Here is a 22,651-nt window from a genome sequence, read left to right as displayed (position 1 = left end):
GTTCACTCATGGTTTGTGGGGCGGCATGTATTGTGGGAAACATGTTGGCTATGAAATCATATGGATGTGGAGGTGAATCGTGGTTTCACCATAAGAAGCTTCTTCTTCGGCAAGTTACTCACCTACTCTGAGCCTAAATTTCCTGTAAGATAGTTGTAAACAAGTTCCCACTTGTTATAGAAATACCATGTATCATTTGGAGATAATATTCAACCAGACAGGCCAGACACATCAGGAACACATCCTTTCCTCTGAGCTCTAGCTCAATAACTCTATTCTCTGAGAAGTCCTACCTCACAGTCCCACCTCATTGGTTTTTTCCACCACCCCCCCACCTTCAGTCTTCCAAGCACTTGGGTGGAGTCTGGTAGCCCACAGCCTCGGGGGGACGACGATGACTCCGTGTCTGCAGAGTTCCTGTTTTCCTATAATTTATTAAATAGTAAATTCTCCTACTCCTCACTAGCAAGAAGTGCTCATCCAGTCTTTAAAAAGTGAGTACCTTCTGTTGTGTAACAGGGACAAAGTCCTGGACTGTGTATACAATCCAGGTTGGTTCTGCCACTAAATGTGCTTTATGTGACTTTGAGCAAGTCTCCTCCCTTCTCCCAGTGTAAAATGAGGGACTAAAGATAATCTTAGATTTCTTCCAGGTGTACAAGACCTCCTCCTAAAACCTGTGGTCACTAAGGGCCGGCCCGTGGCTCACTCGGTAGAGTGCGGTGCTGATAACACCAAGGCCACAGGTTCGGATCCTATATAGGGATGGCCGGTTTGCTCACTGGCTGAGCGTGGTGCTGACAACACCAAGCCAAGGGTTGAGATCCCCTAACCAGTCATCTTTTAAAAAAAAAAAAACCTGTGGTCACTAATATTGATTTGTTCAAAAAACAACACACTGAAATGAGGCAGAAGAGACAGCTATGACCAGAAAATAGAAACACACTTAGGGGCCACACTAGGCACTTGCTAAATTTTTAGCTACATCACTGGTGCCATACTCTACCAGACCCTCTCCCCAACTGTGTGCTCTAACTGTGCTCTATCTACAGGACTGATCTAGGGTCTGTTACTCTAGTTTTAAAAACTCCTGAGGAGAGCTTTAAATACGTCTAAGACTATAATATTCTCAAGACAATTAAAAATCAGAGGGGAAATAGACATAATAATCTGAAAGTCTTCTAGCTCTTTAAAATACCTGTAGTACTATGATATATATAAAACCTAGATTTTGAGAAGCAATTTTTTTTCCCTTGAAGGCCTTTAAAGACTTTCAAGGACCTCCTTTTTAAAATCCCAGAAGTCTAAGGAATCAGCCCTGATGGGACTATGGAGCCCCCTACTTTATTTTTCTACCTAGCACTTAACACAATCTCTGACGTGTCATACATTTTACTCATTTGTCTGCCTCTCCTTCCTAGAATGTAAGCTCGACAAGCATAAGGAATTTTGTCTTGGTCACCCTGCTCCTAGTAGGCATTAAATGAATATTTGTTAAATAAATGAATTAATGAACAAATGAATAAACTGCAGTAAGTCACTGTTATTTAGGTGAAGGAACTATACAATATACTTAGACACATACCAAGTATACCACCAAGGCACACCATAGAAAAATGCACCATGGTAGGAAATGTGGGTGGAAATCACTGCAGGCAGTGAATAAGTGTGAGGAGTAAGAATACACCCCTACTGACAAACCATCAGATGTGTTCCCAAAGTCACTTTTAGCCACCCTCAATAGGCAAACCACACCGTTCTTCTTTTTATCATTACTATTGTTATCGCCAGAAATGCATCCACAGGGCCGGCCCCTGGCTAACTTGGGAGAGTGTGGTGCTGATAACACCAAGACCACCGGTACGGATCCCTATATGGGGATGGCCAGTTAGCTCACTTGGGAGAGCGTGGTGCTGACAATACCAAGTCAAGGGTTAAGATCCCTTTATCGGTCATCTTTTTTAAAAAAAAGTGCATCCACAGCTGGCCCCATGGGCAGACACTATTAGCTCCTCTGAAAGCTTTGTGATCTAGGCAGGCCTTGTCAGCACTCTCTAACCACATGGTCATGATCCCTAAATCACTGGTTAACTCTTGGTTACCCCATGGTAACTTCCCCAGGAACCCCATCAAAGCAGAGCAGGACCAGGTTGGCATAAAGAACATGGGCCTAAAAACAAATAGGCCTAGAGTTTAGTCACCAAATAGCTGTGCAATCCTAAGCAAATTGTTTCCCTTCCTAGGGCCCATACCCTTATCTTAAAATGTAACGAATTACCACCCCTGGCCTGCCTACCTCAGAGAGACTGTGGGGATAAATGCAAAGAATGTAAAACACCATGCAAACGTAAAATCCTGGTAATTATTTCCAGGGAGGAAAGACAGGCCTCAGCATTAGCTCAGCACTAGCTGGGGTTTTTATCCAGAGGGACTTGAGGGCTCATTAGAAATACTGCTGGGACTGCTTGACAGACTTTGAACTGCATTCTCTGTCCATCTGAACTATTAAACATGGTCTCCAGGAAATGTTCAATTCAAACCCATCTGCCATTCAGGGTATCATAAGTCTCAAGAACTCTAAGCAGCAAGCTCCCCTCAAGATGAACATATACAACAGCTAACAATAGCCAAACACCATTCTAAGCACGTTACACATACGAACCCATCTAATCCTCCCAACAATGCTGTGAGGTAGGTATTGTTACTATCCTCATAAGAAAAACATCAAAGTTAAATAACCCTCCCAAGATCATACAGCTTGGTAAACAGTGGAACCAAGATTCAAACCTGGGCAGTCTGGCTCTAGAATCCATGTTCTTAATCACTAATTTATACTGCCTCTTGTAAAATGACAAGATACAGACAAAAACCTCTGAAATGAATAAACGCCTAAGCAGAAGTAAACCACTGTGAGTGATTTACCATTTTGTACCCACTAACATTATGAAATTAAATGGTCTCCTATGAGAAGAATTCCATAACAGACAACGCTTTGTCTGTCCTTCGGTCTTACTGAGTGTTCACTGGGGGAGGTGGAAGGAGAAGAGGATACATTATCCCTAATCCTCATGACAATTCTGCAAAAGGTTAGCAGGTATTATTGGCTTAATTTTACCGATGTATATAAATCAAGACTCAAAAACTAAAACAGTTTGCTCAAACACAGCCAATTATTAACAGAGCCAGATTCAAATGCAGGTCCTTCTAGTCCAAAGTATATGTGCTTTTCCTACTATTCAATTCTCTTTAAAATTAAAAAGTTCTGTATAGAACTCGCACTAGAATGATTCCTAAAACATGAATAGCAAACGTGCTATTTTACATGAATTGTAATGGGGAAAGTCAGGATACTTACAAGGAGAGATACCTGTAAAAGGATCTATTTTCACCACAGAATTATATTTATACGTGGACCCTACTGGTATTCCCAGAAGGAAGTGATCCATAAGATAGAAAAATATGGTATCTGCCACTGTTAAGAAGCCATATGTATCCTACAAGCAAAAACCAAGTCAGACTTTACTGGACATTGCAATATATAAAACATTATAGATTGAACCAAACTTAGAATCTCTCAAATATATCAACAAAAATCTAAACTCCTCAAAGAAGATAACTAAATGGATAATAATCACAAAATTCTTAAGGACTCAATAGTCTATTTGTATATTTAGTATACAGGTTTTATACAGTTTCAAAAACTGTCAATAGCTAGCAAAAAAATCTTAAGAGCTATAAGAGGCTATAGAGACAATCCTGCACTAGTGGTGGTCAAATGTTTTGGCAGCACCCTAGAGGTCCCCTAGAGGTGCACAAAGCATATATATCTACCTGTTTGGGACAAGGAGGCAGTAGGTGGAGCAAAACTGCTGGGCCTACTTTAACCACAGCAGCTCCGTTTCATATACCTTCTCTGTTTCTATAATGTGGCTCTAAGCAAAATTTTGTGTAGAAAAAAGTCTACTGCTAAAAGAACACAAACCAAAAAGCAATAGAAAACCGTTATATTCATACATAGGAAAACAGAGGCCCAAAGAGGTACAGCAAGTTGCCCAAGGAAACTCTGGTGCCCCAACTAGAACCTGGGTCTTCAACTCCCAATACAGAGCTTTTTCTAGTAGTGTTATTATTACCATGGGAGAAATGAAGAAATAACATCATACACAGAAATACAGCATTAGTCACACTATCTTTAGCAGGATTTAAAGTCTCTAGGGAGCTAAGGAAAGACTGGTCTTGGAATAAATCAGCATCCAGGACAAGGGAGGTTTTATAGCAGTAGAGGAGACGACTGCAAACTCAGCATCCTGAGGTGAAGTCATTCTCACACAAGGCCAGTGAACAACTCACAGGTGCCTGTCCACCCTTCACAAGCTGCCAAGGGATGCACTAACTCCCTAACACCTCTAATTCAAATACAATTATGAAATCCTCAAGTTATGGAGAAAAGGGGGCAGTTCTTTCAGATTAAGAGCTTCAGAATCAAGCCAAAAGTCCTTCTCCCATCAAACTAGTGAAGACCTTATAAAGCTTCACAAAGGAGGGCCAAGAAGCTGGCACAGAGGCTCCATGGTGGGTCTGGAGCTCCAGACACATTTCCAGCCCTATCAGAGTTGGATAGAGATAAGATGCATGGGGAAGTATGATATACTCTCAAGCTCCCTAAAGGCCTTATCCTACTACTCCTGGCAATAGGGCTGAGTGTCCCTCACTCATATAGCAGCCTAAGACCCAGCAGCCAACAGGGTTCTCTGGTCCTGGTTTGACATGAGCCAACAATGACGATGGTGGTAATGACAGCTACTATCCATCCCATTTATAGTTGAGTACCTACTACTTGCCAGATGCTGTGCCAAGTGCTTTACATACAGTAATTCATGTAATCCTCACAACTCTGAGGCAAAGTACATCTATTTGCATTTCACAGAGGAGAAGGCAAGGCTCAGAATGTTTATGTTACTTGCCTAAAGTCAGAGATGAAAGTAGTGGCAGAGCCAAACTTAAATCCAAAGCCTACACATGCACTTTGCATACCACCACGATACCAAGTTGTTTGGCCTCAGTTTTACTATCTGACAAATTATACCAATCCATCCCTGCCTCCCTTAACAAGCTGTACTGAGAGTCAAGTAAAATCACTAACACAAACATGAAGTTTATCAGTTTACTACCTAAACTCAAAACACCACCTGTTTGTTGGGGACTGTTGGGGAGATGCAGCTAGAACCCCAATATCTGGGTTGAGCCAATGAGATTTTATTACCTAATAAGAGGGTTCCTCTCTCCTAATCAGGCCCACATTAGATACATGGAAAACAAAGGTGCTGTTCTAAAGCGTATCCTGTGGGATAATAAGAAGAGAAGGGAGCCAGATTTCAGAGCTGGCTCCCATCATCCCCCTGGCCTTGAGGACTCACTGATGTCCAGCTTTCTCACCAAACCAGCTCTGCTCTGCCCAACTCACAGGCCCACCATAATGAAAAAAGAGGCAGTTGAGTACAGACTCTAGGGGCAGACTACCTGAATTCAAAGCCCAGTTCCCTAATTTACTAGCTCTGAAACTTTGGATAAGTTACTTATCATAACATGCCTCAGTTATGCATCTGAAAAATGGGGGTTGCTATGATGACTGAGTTAATCCACACAAGGGCTTCGAAAAGTGCTGAATATAAAGTAAACACTCAAATGTTTCCTTTAAAAAAGACCAAATGACACAATGGACAAAGACACCTCAAGATCTTCTAAAACTACACATTCTCTCATGCTACAATAGATCCTAAAGATACCTTCTCTAAAAAGTGCCTGCCCAATTAACTACCCTCATAAATAGAGCCTTTTACACTGCTTTGCTTGTCCTGGGCATTATACACTGCTCAAACTTCAATTTTCAGATCTGTGATAGTCATATACATCTCATTCCCACCCAAGGATATGCAATGGTTAAGCACAGAGGTTCCAGAATCACAAAGTTCTGAGTTCCAACTCTGGCTGGAGATACTAGGCAATTATGGTGTCTCAGAGTCCTTCTCTATAAAATGAAGACACCTACAGAATCAACCTCACAGAGGTGCTGTGAGGAACAAGTGTGATAAGACTGTGTTCTAAGCACAGTGCAAAGCATACAGTAAGTGCTCAATAAACATAGCTACTCTTTTCTTTTATGATCCTCAGTAGTTAGGGCAGAGCCCTCCCAGAGTGTGAGTAGCGTTCCCTCTTTAACTTACTCAATTATTTATGAGGCCTTGAGAGCTAGTTTTCTTCAGACTAGACCAGTCCCTATGCTGTGGTGAAGCAGGGGCCCTGGCTACTCCCCAAATATGCCAGGGCCCTCCCACCTTTGTTCACATTCTTTCCACCAAGAAATCCATACTCAGCCTCTTGACACACTTCTACCCCCATGTCTCTGCATGTCCAAATCAGACCTGCATGTCCAAATCAGACGTATCTTTGAAGATACAATTAAAATGTCACCTTTTTCAAGAAGGCTTTCCTGATTCTTTTCCTTTCTCTTCCCACCCCACCCCACCTCCCTTCCCCACAATATACACACACAACTAAATGTGATTTCTCTTCTTCCTGGTGTATTCAGTAACCCACTTCCCCTTTCATTCTTACTAAAATCATCCTCTCATCCATGTTGCTATCTAACACAGGGCCCCTCAGTACTAAATAAACATCTGTTAAACTGACTTTACACAAAACAAAAGCATTTGGGAGATTTCTAGTTCTTAATATAAGAATGTCCTCTGAACATTTCTTATCCCTTGATGTTCATAAATTGGCTTGGACCACCAGGATCCTCATGCTAGCTTCAGATGTTTGTCTAACCTAAGACAACCAATCCTAGTAATTCTCGGACACAGGGAAAACTGCACAGCTGATCTGATCTTCAGAGGTTTCTCATTTCCCTAACTCCTAATCCCAAAAAGACAAAAGCAATTTCAAAGATGAAGCATTTACAGCTCTTTAGATATAATGTACTGTGCACTTACAGTACTTTTATGAAATTAAAGAGCTTTGGAAAAACCCCATCTCTGGGTCTTAGGTTCTTCTTAAAGAAAGTTCTAACTGACTTGAGCTGTAATAGCTATGTTCTTGAAAATATTAAATCTGTATTCCTATAATTACTATAACAAAATCTCTTACATACTCCCAATAGCATTATCACAATGACAGCAGTAAGTACTTCACACATAACCTAAATTCTCCCACTGCAATGCAAATCTGGTAACTGCTAATATTTGCACAGCTCTTTTGTGTTTACAAAAAACTCACATATATGATGTCATGTAATCCTCACACTTACCCCTGAAATGTAGACATTTTCATTATTCTTGATTTACTGATGAAGCAAATGGAGCTTAGGGACATTCAGACTTTTCTGAGATTACACAACTAGAAAAGACAGACTTGAGGCTCTGGGCAATTATTTCCCTACAGTAGACACTATCTTGGATATTTGCTTATTTTTATTAATTTATTTTTGGTGGCTGGCTGAACTCTTGACCTTGGTGTTACAACATTTGCACTCTAACCAACTGAGCTAACTAGCCAGCCCTACTACTATCTTGTATTTTAAATTTTGATTATGAATTCTCATATTGACTCTTAACAGCCTCTCTTGAAAAACTCAGAAATTTCCCCAGTCCACCAAGGTATCACTTTCTGCCATCCATCAAGATCCCATAAGGAAATGGTACCCAGAATTACGTAGAGTGCCCCCATGGATTCAATTGCCAGAGTTTTAATGTAAATCCACCACTAGGTGGAGCTAATCTCAACCCAAGAAGTCATGGGCTAGCTCCACAAACAGTTTAAAAGAAGCAAAAAATAGATAGCATGGTACTGGCACAAGCTTTTCCACCTTTATAAGGGTATTCTCTAAGAGCTCATGACCAGAGAGTGAAGAGGGAACTTCTTTAAGTTCAAGGCTGTGGCTCAAAAGCATTGAGTATTTGTAAACCCACATAGGTACCCCTCTCCAGTAACTGCCTCTGAGAAGACTAGCCACGTGACTTTGCATCAATTTACAGCTAAATTACAAATCAAGACACAGGAACTAAGACCCTATTCAATCAAATATTAACTCATCACACAAAGGAAGCAGCTACCTGTTTAATCGTTCAGGCTTAAAAGTCAATCCACTTGAAACTACACAGTCACTGACAGGAGAGAGGGAAATAAAGCCACATTAACACTGGCCCAACACCCTGCCCAAAGGTCTCACAAATAACAAGGGGGAGAGGGGAGAGAAAGTCTGTAGCAAAGGAACAAAAGTTGACCTTGTTTTTAAGTTATCAAGAGATTTCATTTCCCTAGAAGTCCAACTGAGTCTGCTGGAATAGCGTCAATTTCATTTTCAAATCTAGCACTAATTTACACTATTTAGAATGTGATCCTGTTTGCCCTCTGCAGATGAATTAAAATATCCCTGAGAGGAGCAGAAAGTATATCCATCTCCAGTGAAACTTATATGATACACTCAAAGTTATTAGGGAAATACAGCCTTCTTGTACATTTCTAGCTTTGACTCAGAAAACTTTAGTTGATCTCTGAAATTCAAATACCTGCCCTCTCTCAAAGTGCTGCCTAAGGAATTTAATTACTTAGGAGTCTACCCGAACTATCTAATTCCAGTTTGCCAATAAGATATGACTATACTTTGGAAACCTTTCTCTGATTAAGGAGTCAAAAATCGAATGCTGCTATGGGACTACAAGTTTGGAAAGTCTTATTCCTCAAAGATAAAGCTGTAAAGACCTGATGCCAAGCATTACTCTAAAATTGATGCTGGATATAAATGAAACCTTAAGAGATCATTTAGTGTCAGTCATGGTTCTCAAACCTGGAGGCATATTAAAATAATCTGGTAAGCCTTAAACAAGTCATGCCCCCCCCAAATAATTTTTATAAAAATTTGAGTGATACCCAGACCCTATCTCCAGATACTGACTAAAATGACCTCAGGTGTTATTTTCCTTTTTTAAAAATAAGCTCTCTTTTTGACATTCACACAGAATCTTAAAACTTGCAAAAAGCTGGAGGGTCACCAAGGTGTGCACTGATCCCCAAACACAGCTAATCAAAAAGTTCTATCTGGGAAGCTTTTAAAAACTAGATCGATTCCCAAGTACCACCCCCTATCTGTAATATTTTTTAAACATTCCTATGTAACTGTTGACCAACCAGGAACCTGACTTGCATTTGAGACCTCAACAATAACTAAATGCACAATTAATTTACAGATGAAGTGGCCAGGAAAGTAGAATTGCCAAAAGGGTATACTGTTAGCAGCAGCACTGCAAACTTCACAAAAAAGGAATGCTTGTTTAAAATGAAGGTTCCTAGTCTCTACCCCAAGAGATTCAGATTCAGTGAGTCCCTACAGGGTCCAGAAATCTTAGTGACTGAGACAGATTGTCTACAGCTCACACACTGAGAAAAACACTGCTCTACAGAATGCCTCAGAGCAAACAAAGCTGGTTATGAACCTGTACTCTATTTTAATAGGGTCAAGAAAATGCTATGCTTACTTCTGTCTTGAAAATCTGTCACTTCTAATTCACCCCAGAGCCCACTGAGCATTTATTTGCTTTGGGGGAAATCACCTATACAACTATGACACTGCATTCAATTCAGGGCTTTCCTCCCACCTTGACCCCACTAATCAGCAAAGTGCTTTTAAATTTCCCACTGCACTCCCTTATTAGAAATGCTTCATATTTTTATGCAAAATAGGGTTTTACTGACTAACTAGATATGCCTCTATGAGGAAAGTACCCAATTTCACAAAAGTTTAATGGTTCTATCTCAAGCTAGCTGTAATGCCCAAATCACCTGAAGGCAGCAAGACAAGAAGTATGGAAAGAATTGAGGCAAAAATAAATAGAGCAGAAAGGCAATACTCAGCTTTGAGAAGGAGACTTAAAAATGCAGACCTACAATACAAAACTGTTAGATCTAGTAAGACAGCACTGTAAACAACATAAAGGGAGAAGCCAGGAATGTGGGTTCTAATCCAGCTCTGCTAGCGTTACACTGCTGTGCAGTGGCAGGAAAGTCATCTGAATTCCCTCACCTTTTCTCACCATGTGCAAAATGAAGGGATAAAACTAGCTATTCTCAATTCTGTGATTGTAGCATATAAACTAAAAAAGACTACAAAATTGTTCCTCCACCCAGTTCTCCATCTTAGCCTATTTTAAATCCCACTATCTAAGTACAATGTAGAATAACAATCACCTCAACACAACACTGCATATAAACTGTGCAAGTTGTGTACTACACAAGGGCACCACATCTAAGGCAGTACTATTTGACTCACAGAGTACATTTGTATACAAGTATTTACTATGACAATTCTAGCAGATGACAGCCAAATGTCTTGTTCTTTAAAAAAAAAACTCAGTACATTACAACACATTTCATAGAGTGTCTTTGGAACGGCCTTTTCTAATTGCACAAAGGCTCCATGTGGGCTGGCAGTGGCCCAGATATCCATGAGAGACTCCAGCTGACCATCTGCACAGCAGCACATGCACATGGAATGCAGTGGACAGAGCACCCTATGGGACACTTAGATGGAAGTCCATACCTCTGCCTGCTTAGACTGTCATTCCTCAAGGTCTCCAGTGCCCAGCACAGAACACGTGCTCAATTAATAATGACAAATAACTGTATGTCATGGGTATGCACACATAGACAAGAATTTTACTCTTCAAGGAGCAACCGGCGATGGAATGAGACCACATGGTTATTCAAAAAGAGGCAGCTATCAACATTGTAACAGAAAGAAAATTCCAACTACAAGTCAGGAGACATCTATTTTATTTTCTGCTATATCCTCAGTGGCTTAAGAGCTTTTTTTAAAAAACACTATTTGTTGAATTTACTAAATGATTATAAGAATGAATGAATGGCATTGAATTCAGACTTGCGTATACAGCTTCCTTGCCCCCTTTGGCCCAGCATGAGAAGTCCACTCTTAGGCAGCCACTGCTCAGAGTCCACCTGCACCCAATATGAACCCTGGAGGCAACTGACCCATGAATGAGGAAAACAAATGCTTACTATAATAAGCTACTATCAGCATGGTTTGTAAAGCAACATTATTATGGCAATAGCTAATAAAATGAGGCTTTAAAAAAAAGGTGAGGGCACTTTGGAAAAAGAATCTAAGTAGTACTTAAAAGTATTCAAGCAGCCCTAGAAAGAAAATAACATGGCTGGTGAGGTCTTCTGTTGCTCTTTGTAATTAAATTACCATGCTCTGAAGTTGGGTGAATGAACGGTAGGTAAGACTTACAGAGAACAAGGAAAGCTAAAACAGGAGTGTGACTTAAAGCCACTTCTCTCATATGTAATCATTCAGAGATCTCTAATCATGAAGAGCTCAGCCCTTCCTGAAAGATAATGGAGTTGCTACTTCCTGGTGAAATGCTGTCCCTTCCCCACACTGTTATATACAAATTCCTAAAACATTAATGATACCCAGCAGGGAAGAAGTTTCAATTCTTCTTGAGCAGGGCTTTTGTATACCAAGTTTCTTAGCACCGAGTACCCAAACAATCATCAATATCCTCAAAATGGGAAGAGAAAAAAAAAGGAAAATAGTCCAAACCTAACAATAAAGAAATAGAAATACCATCATTTTATCCATTTTATGAAGGTACCAATTATAAGATACCAGTGACTTAATAACAGCTTTTTGGAACAAAATTTAAAAGGGTAAGTACTACTACATTAAATGTACACAAATTTTAAGAGATATTCTGATTGTAATATGAAAGCGTGAGAAAAATACACTTCAAAATGAAGGAAACATTGCAATTGTTCCTTTCACACCACAATCCTTTCTTCCCTAGAATGCACTCCCCTACCGGCAGAAAGTCCAGCTCTAAGGATGCAGTTTTAACTACAGAACCTATTCTAAAACCTTCGGTATAACATGTATTTTAGAACACTAGTGAAGTATTAAATTAAATACTACAAATTCTGCCACAAGTAAGTCCAAGGACTGTTTTCAATAACTCTTTTCCAACCTCTAAACCACACTCCCTGGGTAGTATCACTCACCTACTAAGCCAACACTATAAACCAGTTTGTTAAGTCAAACAGAATACAATATTTAAATAGAAAACAATGTTAGCTTCAATCAATCCTCATCACCCTTGTTCTGATGTGTGGATAATTCATCAACACAATCGTGTGACCTGCTTTATTTTTCTTATTCATTCTTAAAATCACGTACCCGTCCAATAACTATTTATAGAGCCATATCATGTGCCCAGCACTGCTCTAGGATACAGAATACAGCAATAATCAAGGACCTATATGCTATTGTACTAAGAAATAGGGATGTACATGTCTCTGCTCTCCAGGATATCATAGCATGAGCCAGCTATCTCCCCCCAATATGGTCAACAGAAATAAATAAGATACATTGGTTAAGTGCTATAACTCAGATATGCCTCTACCTAACCCCTTCCCAGCCAATGCAGCTTTGGTTCTAAGTACAGCATGAAATCATGTCAAACATGACTATGCAGAGAACTGTCAAAATGAAGCTACAACTATATAAACCTTAACTAGACTAAAGGTTCTTAGTTTCTAGGATTCTCATGCAGAACAGTACAATCCCCTTAAGGTAAACAAATTATTCTTGCCACCAAAAGAAAACGTGTCTCATATTCAGATTCACAGCCCAGAATCTGAAAATGGCAGAAGTAGTTTGAGATAACAAACTAGGAACAGTAGTTCTCAAACTTGGCTGCATTTTTGAAATATCTGGAAAACTTTTAAAAATCCCACTGCTCAAGCTGCACTTCAGTAAGTAGCCAAGTTTCAGAATCACTAATGCAGAAAACTTGAGAGAAGCTAGTTGCTTTCCAACTAATCCACCAATTAGAGGTGTGCTGATATTTCCTTCCAATAACATGAACAGTGATATTCCTGAATAATTCTTCATAAGAACTGTTATAGACCTACCTAGTACTTAAGGGAAGGAGTTTCTGGACTGCCTGCCAAACTTAAGGGAGAAGGCACAAACCTAAACATATGGAAAGAAAAACACCTCAAACTAAATGCCAGAAAATAAATAAAAATTATAAAGCTTAAAATCTTATCCCAAAATTTGTGAGAAATTGATATTACGTAGAAGTCAAGTTCCCACTCCTAAATACCTGGAAAGTAAGAGGCGGAGGGAAAATAACAACCCTCAGGCTGGCTTGTGAAGGGTTTTTGTTTGTTTAATACATCTGAAAAGAATGCATATACAAAGAGTTGAGACATGAGAAAGCATTGGTTCAACACTAACGAAACTATAAGAATTATGATTTTGGGAAGATGGAAAAGATTACCTAAACATTTTTAAAAACTGGAAATTGCAACCAAAATAAGCTGATAAAATCCATATTAACACTTATGAAGAGTCTTCATAAGACTCCTTCCATTATTTTTTATTAAACTAGAGAGCCTCAACAGGCTGTTCTAAGGCTCCTCAGATGCAAAACAGAAATAAGGGGATTCCCCTGACTGGTCCCCATGTTGTTAAGTGTTCTCCCCACCCCCACCCAACCCCCAGCTTCTTAATGAAGCAGGCCTCCATCCTCGTAATTTGGAAGAGGATGTGAATCATTCCATAGACATCTGTCTTCTAGCACCACCCCTCCTATTTCCTCTGTATACCAGGTCTTCAGCTGCGTTCTAGGAACACCAAATTATACACTATTGAGTTGCAAATCTATGCTAAGCAGATAAGACAATGACTGACAGGGAAAAAAATTTTTAATTATGAACTCAATCCATTTGGTGTATTTCAAAAGGTGCAATACTTTTTTTCATTTATCAGTGAAAGAAGTTAGAAATTAACTTCCGAAAAAATCAGTAAATGGCAAACAGATTTCCTTGAAAGTCACAGTCACATATATAGTGCATCCTAGAAAAGAGGAGGGGCAAGACAGGTTCCACCCACTTTCATGAGTTTCATCAAATACTGGATCTACTCAAGGGTGGAGAGAAAAGGCAACTTTCAAAAAGGAGTATGTTATTAAATGAGGCATTTACTATACTCCTTCCTAAGAGCACCAGGTGGGGAACATGTTTTCTAAACTAGATCAAGAACGTGGAATGTGGAATCAATCCGTCCTCCTCCCCTTAAGGGCTGTCCACTGGTTAATGAATTAAAAAAACATGACTAAAAAACAAACCCCACACACACTCCCCCTATAAAAAAGAAAAAAAGAAAAAAAAAAAAACCACTAAGATGTCCCAGATTAGAACAAGGGAGCAGCTTCAACAGTTCAAATTAGTCTGTTACAGAGTCATCACAAGCATGCCTTGCTTTTAAACAAAAAAAAAATTTTTTGAAACAACAGAACAAAAACTAGTACTGATCACTTTTCTGACAATACACAATTACTCAAAATTAACTAGTACTGGGAGAGGAAACGGGGGGGCCATACCTATGGGCCTTGTCTCACACAAGTGCATGTGGGTAGGTGCAGGGCATTTGTCATTATTGCAAAAACGAATTTTAATTTTTAATCTTTAGTTTGATTTAAACATTGCTTTTAGTATGATGCCGACACCAGCTGTGCAGAAAGGGCTCTGGAGAGATGTTCATAGCAGCACACACCTGCGGCTCTTCTTCGGTTCTGGAGGCTCCAGGGCAGCCAATATTGCTTCATCAAATACATTCTTTAGGCCTTTCTGAAAAGGGGTAGAAAGAAAAAACGGGCAGTCTGATTTTCAGTATAATAAAGTTGGAGTTCAAATTTAAAACATTCAAACCCCCAAGAGTTGGCAAAGAAGGAAACATTTAAAACCCTGAATCTCAACACAATAATCTCATTTCACCAAGTTGTCCAGGCAGGGCACTGGAAGGATTCAGCAATTCAGAAGCAGAGGAGCAGATATTCATGAGTAAGACAGTGGTCCTTTGACAAAGCTTTTGCAGACCAATGTATGTCACAAGAAGCAAACAAGTACATGTGCCATTTGCTCATTCAATGGGTTTTGTAATGTGTTGCTGAAACATTTTACATAAAAACAAGAGAAGCAGCTCTGCATTCAAATGAAACAGCTGGATATGAAACAGGACTGAGAGGACGGGCATGGGGCACTGGCATCCTTATTGTATGGAAGGCACAAACAAAGAGAGAGCATGATTATGGTAGCTGCAAAGATACTCGGTTTGAACTCCCTTTATCCCACCAAATTAGAACCAAGGGGATTCAAGGAGGCAAAAATGTGGGTACCTGATACTTATGTAAAATTAGAGCCAGTCAGTGCAACAGGAATAAAGCTTCATCAGGCATTTATACAAACAATTGTATATTTTTAATTTCAAAATTTGAAGGTAACCACAATTGTATGTTTCCCTCACAATAAAATCAGAAGCAGGAAAATATAAAGGTGGCAGCTTTACATCTCAACATTAACAAACCTTAAGTAAACTGTTAAAATGGGGGCTATTCTTAAAAGATAATGTAACAAATGAACTCATAAAGCAGTAGCAGATACATCGATATCTTCCCCATCCCAGACTGACAAATACTCCACCATAGCACAGACAGCCAAAGCAATAGCAACACAAAGTTTCACTGCACAAAGGAAAACCAGGAAAGAATTCTCCCTTCCCCATTACACTCTACTAGCGGGTCACCCTTTTTCCATAAAGTTTGTCATGCAATTATAATTAACAATTGATCATAAAAGTAAAATGATGTTTGTGTTACTTTCTCCATCTAGAACTGAGATCTAGAAGTGTCAGCACTCTTCTTATTTTCTCCAACAAGACATTCTTAATACCAGATCAAGTTCCCTTTTGCAATAGTGATCCAAACCAAAAAGCTCTGAGCATCAGGCAACTCAAGCAGCAGAAAGTTAAACAAGTCCAACTTGACTACTGATCACAAAAAATATTCTATCAGATATTGCATTCTTGATCAAAATCTAATACAGAGTTTGCTCTAAGGTGGTGAGTAAAAAGACGCAGAGGCTTTCAAACAGCATGGTTTTATTCCTTTGTTTTTAAACGCTCTTTCTACAGTAGTGGGACAGGAAGCAGCAGCAAAGAGGGGAAGGAGAAAACAGTTTAGAATATACAGCACTTCCTTTTGGGTTGAGTTTCCGGAGGCTCGAGGGCAGCTAGGATAGCCTCATCAAACACATTCTTCAGACCTCTCTATAAGACAGAGGGGAGGAGAGAGAATAGCAGCCAGGTTAGAGGATTAGAAAGACTAGCAGATACAACAGCAGTCTGGATTAATGAGCTGAATTCACAGAAGCAATGTGCTGTAAGAAAAACAAATGCCAGAATGCTAGATCTTAAACCCGCTATTGGGAGAGTAGATGATAGAAACTTCACTTCAAAAAAGGTTAATTGAGCAAGAAAGCAATTTTTATGAAAATGCAGTATGTTGGTTTCTATTACACACTGAAACCTAACATTACAACATTTTAGTGAAAATAATGCCAAGAGAAGAAAAACAGATATGTAAGCAAAAGACAGACACATCTGATAATTAAGCCTTGCAGAATATCCCAGTATTTCTACAAGGATGACACACACATTTTGGAAATAAATCTATTACAATTTCAGGCTTATGTGAATTCAGCCCCTGAATAACTGAAGGACACAAATAGCAGACTGACAGGCATGCTACCTGTTTCTAGGTTCAGTGACATATCTGGATGGGATTAATCATGATTTCAGAGTAACTTGGTTTCCCAAAACAAAAAAGTTAGATATTTAGAGTGTTAATTGTGTGACAGTACCAACTGAGAGGAGTTTAAAGGACTCTAGAAACAGCATACACTTCAGTTATTCAGCAATGTTATTAGCGCAAGTAACCACCACCCAAGTCATAAGAAAACAAAGAATAGAGTCCTAGGATGAGTTTTAGCAAGCAGTCCAATGCTTTAAGATGTCTGCATGGGTATCAGAGCATAAAGCATGGAGTGAAAACAAAGAATATTCTCAAATCTACAGGGATTACAATGCAGAAATACACTTACACCTCAGCCAGAAACTCCAACGTGACAGTGTGACTCAATAGTAGTGGTACCTTGGGCCCAGGTCTACAGGCTTACCTAAACCCACATAAATCTGAAGCCACAGGTTTACCACCCAAAGGAGTTTCACATGAGCTTTAGGTCAGTTTGACCCCAAGTAAAATGTCCCCAAAGTCCCAGAATACATCTCTAATAGTAAGTGCCAAACCCTGACTACCCCAGGTATTCCCACCCCCACCCTACTTCCACCATGGCATCACAGAGGACTGGTACCCACTCACCCCATTAGATACGAAATAAATGAGAAACAGTAGTAAATATTTTAAAAGAAGCAACAAGGCTAAAAATTTTCTTCCTTCCACATCATTTACAAAGTAGAAATGCTATACAAAAGTTAAAGTTCCTCTACAATTCTTTCTAGTCATCCAGGAACAAACTCATAGTCAAATATGAAAGGAAGGAGGGAGGATGGGAAGGGAAATAAACGTCTTAAGGAAAAAAAGAGGAGGAGGACCATTAGAAAGTAGGGTGTATCCCTTAACAAGAAGCAAATCCTTTTTTGCTTCTCATGGACAGAGATCAACAAATACCCTATAAAAAAATTAATCTCTGCTTTACCCACTATGTGTTTATATAGAGTTTAGTTTTAGAAAAACAAGCAGAATTGGGAGTCCTAGAAGTTCTAGCTCCCAAACATAACCACAGACCCTATTTTGTACCTTCTCCTCTTCTGACTTCTCCAAACTTCAAAATCTGGTAAGAAAAAAGTACCTGCTAAAACCTTTTAAACTTACTATTCTCTGCAAAATAATTTCCTATATAAACCTGTTAATGTTATAAAAATCTTATATGAAACATCCAGTTATCTAAAACAAGATTCACCAGTAACCTAAAATTGGGTCCAAATGGCCTACTTGCCTCCATTTCCTTAAAAAGTAGTCCATATCTAGAGAAGAGGGGTGTGCAGCAGATGCGCGTAGGATTAGTATCTAACTCTGACATGGATGTTCTGTACACTTTCTCCTTTTCCCCACTCCCCCACCTCCATTATGCACACACAGACACACTTCTGGGGATGGCATCAAAACAAAGAAGCACCAGACATTTTTTTAAAAATCTCAGTTAGTGCTGTGTGTAAGAAGTTGTAAATCCTTCTGAATTTTGAAATATCTGCTTTTACAATGGCACTAAACTGACAAGAAAAACTGTGTTTAGGAGAATGCGTTTAAATCATCTGAAATTAGGCCTTGAAGTTAGCCTGTGGATAATTTCAGTTATCCAGTTAAGCATAAAAGTTTTATCTTTAAATATCCAACCAAGCGCTAAATTGGAGATTATTAAATTATGCACCAGACCCTATATACTAAATACCTAGTGCATACGTAATATATAATTACATGTGCCATTTATCATGGTATACATAATCCATAATCAAGATTCTAATAGTGTTTTAAAAAAATTTAATAACAATTACCTGAAAAAGCGAGCATGATAAATATAAGTGGATTCAATATAATTATTAGAAACCTCTACCCTTCAACCCTGCCCTATTTTAATTAGGCATGTTTGGTCATTGTTCAAACATCAAAGCACCAGTACCAGTAGAATACAGGGATTCTGTGCTAATTATTTCCATAATTCTTTCCTTTGCCCCCAGAATAATACTCAAAGGAGGGCATAACAACACCATGAAGGTGGAAAAGATTAAACCATACAAGTCAGCTACAACTCTCACTCTAAATACTCTAACATTGCTCCCTGTCCTCAGAATCTGAGTTTCCCATCAAACTACAAGAGGAGTTCCATTCATAAATGGCCCCCCAAAAAAGAGGTCCACATGAGAAAGAAATACCCAAAAGCACAGGAACAGAGACACCTCATAAAGCATATTTGAAAAATTGGCAGAAATAGCCAAGGCAGCCTTGACATGAAAGTCTCAATTATTATAATACTCTGTCCCAGTTGAATTAACCCAGAAACAGTGTAGCACCACAACTATCAGAATTGTCAAGAAAAGATCAGATATATTTACACAAAAATTTAAGTCTCTTAAAGGGAAAAAAAAAAAAAAATCATTCACATCCTCTCTTGTCTATGCTTATCTGGACATATCCTGTTTTTCTGGGATCTTTTTGTCTGTTTTTTTTTTTTTTTCCCCCACAACCCTAACCACTACAAATTATTCAGTACAACATGGGAGCTCAACAACACAAGAGCTTTAGAGACTAATAATGTTCCCCATAAACACAGAGGCCTCTAGCAAAAGAATATACAATATGAAGCTGGTCATATTCTTCCTGGGCAGCAGTGAGCACTGCTAACCACTGTTAGAAATAACCCCTGTGTCCTAATGCTCTATGAAACTACTCAACAATAAACAAACATGGGCTTTCATACATTCCTTACCTGTGTGAGTGCAGAACACTCCACATACTTGACAGCCTTCAGATCACGGGCCAGCTTTTCAGCAGTCTCTGGAGTGATTGGTTTCTGTTTGTTCTTGGCAAGTTTCTCGATAGTGGAGGGGTCATCTCTGAGATCGATTTGGGTCCCGACAAGCAAGAAAGGGGTCTTTGGACAGTGGTGAGTTATCTCAGGCACCCACTAAAGAAAAGGTATTTTAAAATATACCTTCATTAATCCACAAGCCTCTAAAGCTATATATGACAAGTCAGCAGAAATTCTATAATGATCTTTTTCAGGGCAAGAATATGTGACCAACTTACCTTTTCTTTCACATTTTCAAACGAGGACGGAGAAACCACTGAAAAGCAGACTAGAAATACATCTGTTTGTGGATAACTCAGCGGTCGTAATCTGTCATAATCCTCTTGCCCTAGAAAAAAAATTAGAGAGAAGTCAGCAACTGAATCTTGGTGTCCTCACAACATTAAAAATCACAAGTCAGTCAACACATTAAGCATGCAGCTTAACAGCACACTGATCATTATTATTTATCTAATAAAATAAATGGCTTTGTAATACAATATTTGGACAATATATTCATTTAGCTAATCCTATTTAATATGTCGAGCACTCAGAACAGCAATAAATTTGCTATTATATTGTTTGCTTTTTTACCACTTTGCAATTTTCAATCTTTGTGTCCATTAGTAACCCAACAATAGTGTAATAATAATAAACTGTTGCCAAAGAAATGGTTAAAAATCAATCCTAGTCAGATCTGGTTAAAAAACAATCACAGCGAAACCATCTAAGAAAACAAAAATCTCAGTGAAACCCAGCTGAAAAACTCCATTGCCCATCATGACTACAGAAGCAGGTTCACATGTTTAGTTAATGTGTGCACATAAAGCCAGTATGTGACACTGAAAAGGTCTAGGGAAAAAAAAATTGGTAAGAATCAATGAGATGCTCAAAAAGAATAAAATATTTAGGAATTAACTAAGGAGGTGAAAGACTTGTACAAGAGAAATTACAAAACACTACTAAAAGAAATTTTAAAAGACATAATAAATGGAAACATGTCCCATGCTCATGGATTGGAAGACTTAATATTGTTAGGATGTCAATACTACCCAAAACAACCTACAGATTCAATGCAATCCCTATCAAAATCCCAATGATTTTTTTTTTTGCAGATACAGAAAAACTCATTCACATGGAATCTCAAGAGATCCCAAATAGCCAAAACAATCTTGAAAAAGAAGAATAAAGCTGGAGAACTCACACTTCCTGATTTCAAAACTTACGAGGCTACAGTAATCAAAATAGTGGTACTGGTACAAGGCAGACATATAGATAATGGAATAGATTAGAGAACTTGGAAATAAACTTTCACATTTATGGCCCAAATTATTTTTGACAAGGGTGCCAAGACTATTCAGTGGTGAAAGGACACCTTTCAACAAACGATGCTGAGAAAACTAGATATCCACATGCAAAAGATGAAGTTGGACCCTTACCTAACACTATATACAAAACTTAACTCAAAATGAATCAAAGACCTAAATGTAAAATCTAAAACTTTAAAAACTCTCAGAAAACATATGCGAAAGCTTTGCAGCATTGGACTTGGCAATGATTTTTTTTGGATATGACACTAAAGTCACAGGCAACCAAAGAAAAAAATAGACAAACTGGACTTCATGAAATTTTTAAAAATTTATGCATCAAAAGACATTGTCTACAGAGTAAAAAGGGCAACCCACAGAATGGGAGAAAATATTTGCAAATCATATATCTGATAAGGGATTAATAATCAGCATCTATATAGGGCTGGCCCATGGCTCACTCGGGAGAGTGTGGTGCTGATAACACCAAGGCCATGGGTTCGGATCCCTATATAGAGATGGCCAGTTAGCTCACTGGGTGAGCCTGGTGCTTATAACAACAAGTCAAGGGTTAAGATCCCCTTACCAGTCATCTTTTTAAAAATTAAAAAAAAATTTAAAAAAAAAAAAAAAAAACCTAGCATCTATAGAGAACTCCTAAAACCCAACAAAAAACAAACCCAATTCAAAAATAGTCAAAGGACTTGTATAGACATTTCTTCAAAGAAGATACAAAATGGTCCACAAGTACATGAAAAGATGCTCAATACATCACTAATCACTAGGGAAATGCAAATCAAAACTACAATGAGATATCATCTATTCATTAGAATGGCAAAATAAGTATTAGCAAGGATGTGGAGAAACTGAACCTTTGTACACTGTTGGTGGGAATGTAAAATGGTACAGCCACTGTGGAAAACAATATGGAGGTTCCTCAAACACTAAAAATAGAATTCCCACATGATTTAGCAATTCCACTTCTGGACATATACCACAATACAATTAAAAGCAGCATCTCAAAGAGATATTTGTATACCCATGTTCTTAGCAATGTTATTCACAATAGCTAAAACATGGAAGCACTTCATAGCACCAGTCATTATTCATAATCACTTAAAACTAGAACCCAAACATTCAACTTGTAAATGGATAAACAATTTGTGCTATATTCATAGAATGGAATACTACTCAGCAACAAAAAGGAACTACTAGATACACACAACACGGATGACTCTCACAAACATTATGCTAAGTGAAAGAAGTTAAACACAAAAGACTACATATCATATGACTCCATTTATATGAAATCCTAGCAAAGCAAAACTGTAGAAACGTAGAAAGCAGATTTGCGGTTACCTGAGGCCAGGTAAAGGGAAGGGACTGAATGCAAAGGGGCAAAAAGAAACTTTTTAGGGTGATAAAAATGTTATATATCTCGGGCGCTGGCCAGTTAGCTCAGTTGGTTAGAGCAGAGACTTACAACACCATGATCATGAGCTCAGAACCCCGCACCGACCAACCACCACACACACAAAAAAAGTTATATTACTTAATTATGATAGAGATAAGCAAAATTCTCCAAACTGACACATTAAAATGAATAAACTGCATTATATGTCAATAAAGTTTTAAGAAGTACTGATTAAAAAATGTAAAGGCTTACAAAAAATAAGATTTGAAATTTGAAAATAAAACTTAAAATTAACTTTCAACCACAAATAGCCATAAATTGTTTATCCTCTACATACAGATCGCCTCCAAGGGCACACAAAAACAGAAAAAAAAAAAAATCTCACCTATTATGAGATTATGGGTCATTATTTTATCACCTCCATTTT

General features: G+C 38.6%; 1 protein-coding gene across 2 annotated transcripts in view; it reads right to left on the bottom strand.

The window, feature by feature from the left end:
* Window positions 1-13,226: 13,226 nt before the first annotated feature.
* The window catches only part of CDC42 (cell division cycle 42), a 38,145-nt gene continuing 28,720 nt past the window's right edge, over window positions 13,227-22,651 (bottom strand). For both annotated transcript variants that reach the window (XM_063105604.1, XM_063105603.1), the window contains exons 4-6: window positions 19,743-19,852; window positions 19,423-19,620; window positions 13,227-14,709 (exon numbers count right to left, since the gene is read on the bottom strand). In XM_063105604.1, coding sequence (XP_062961674.1) covers window positions 14,620-14,709; window positions 19,423-19,620; window positions 19,743-19,852 — 398 coding nt within the window. In that variant the 3' untranslated portion in view covers window positions 13,227-14,619. The remainder of the gene's footprint in view (window positions 14,710-19,422; window positions 19,621-19,742; window positions 19,853-22,651) is intronic.

The sequence above is a fragment of the Cynocephalus volans genome, chromosome 8 (assembly GCF_027409185.1).
Source record: "Cynocephalus volans isolate mCynVol1 chromosome 8, mCynVol1.pri, whole genome shotgun sequence".
Classification (NCBI taxonomy): domain Eukaryota; kingdom Metazoa; phylum Chordata; class Mammalia; order Dermoptera; family Cynocephalidae; genus Cynocephalus; species Cynocephalus volans.
Note: the sequence above shows the minus strand (reverse complement) of the source record. Positions and strands in the feature narration are given on the sequence as shown.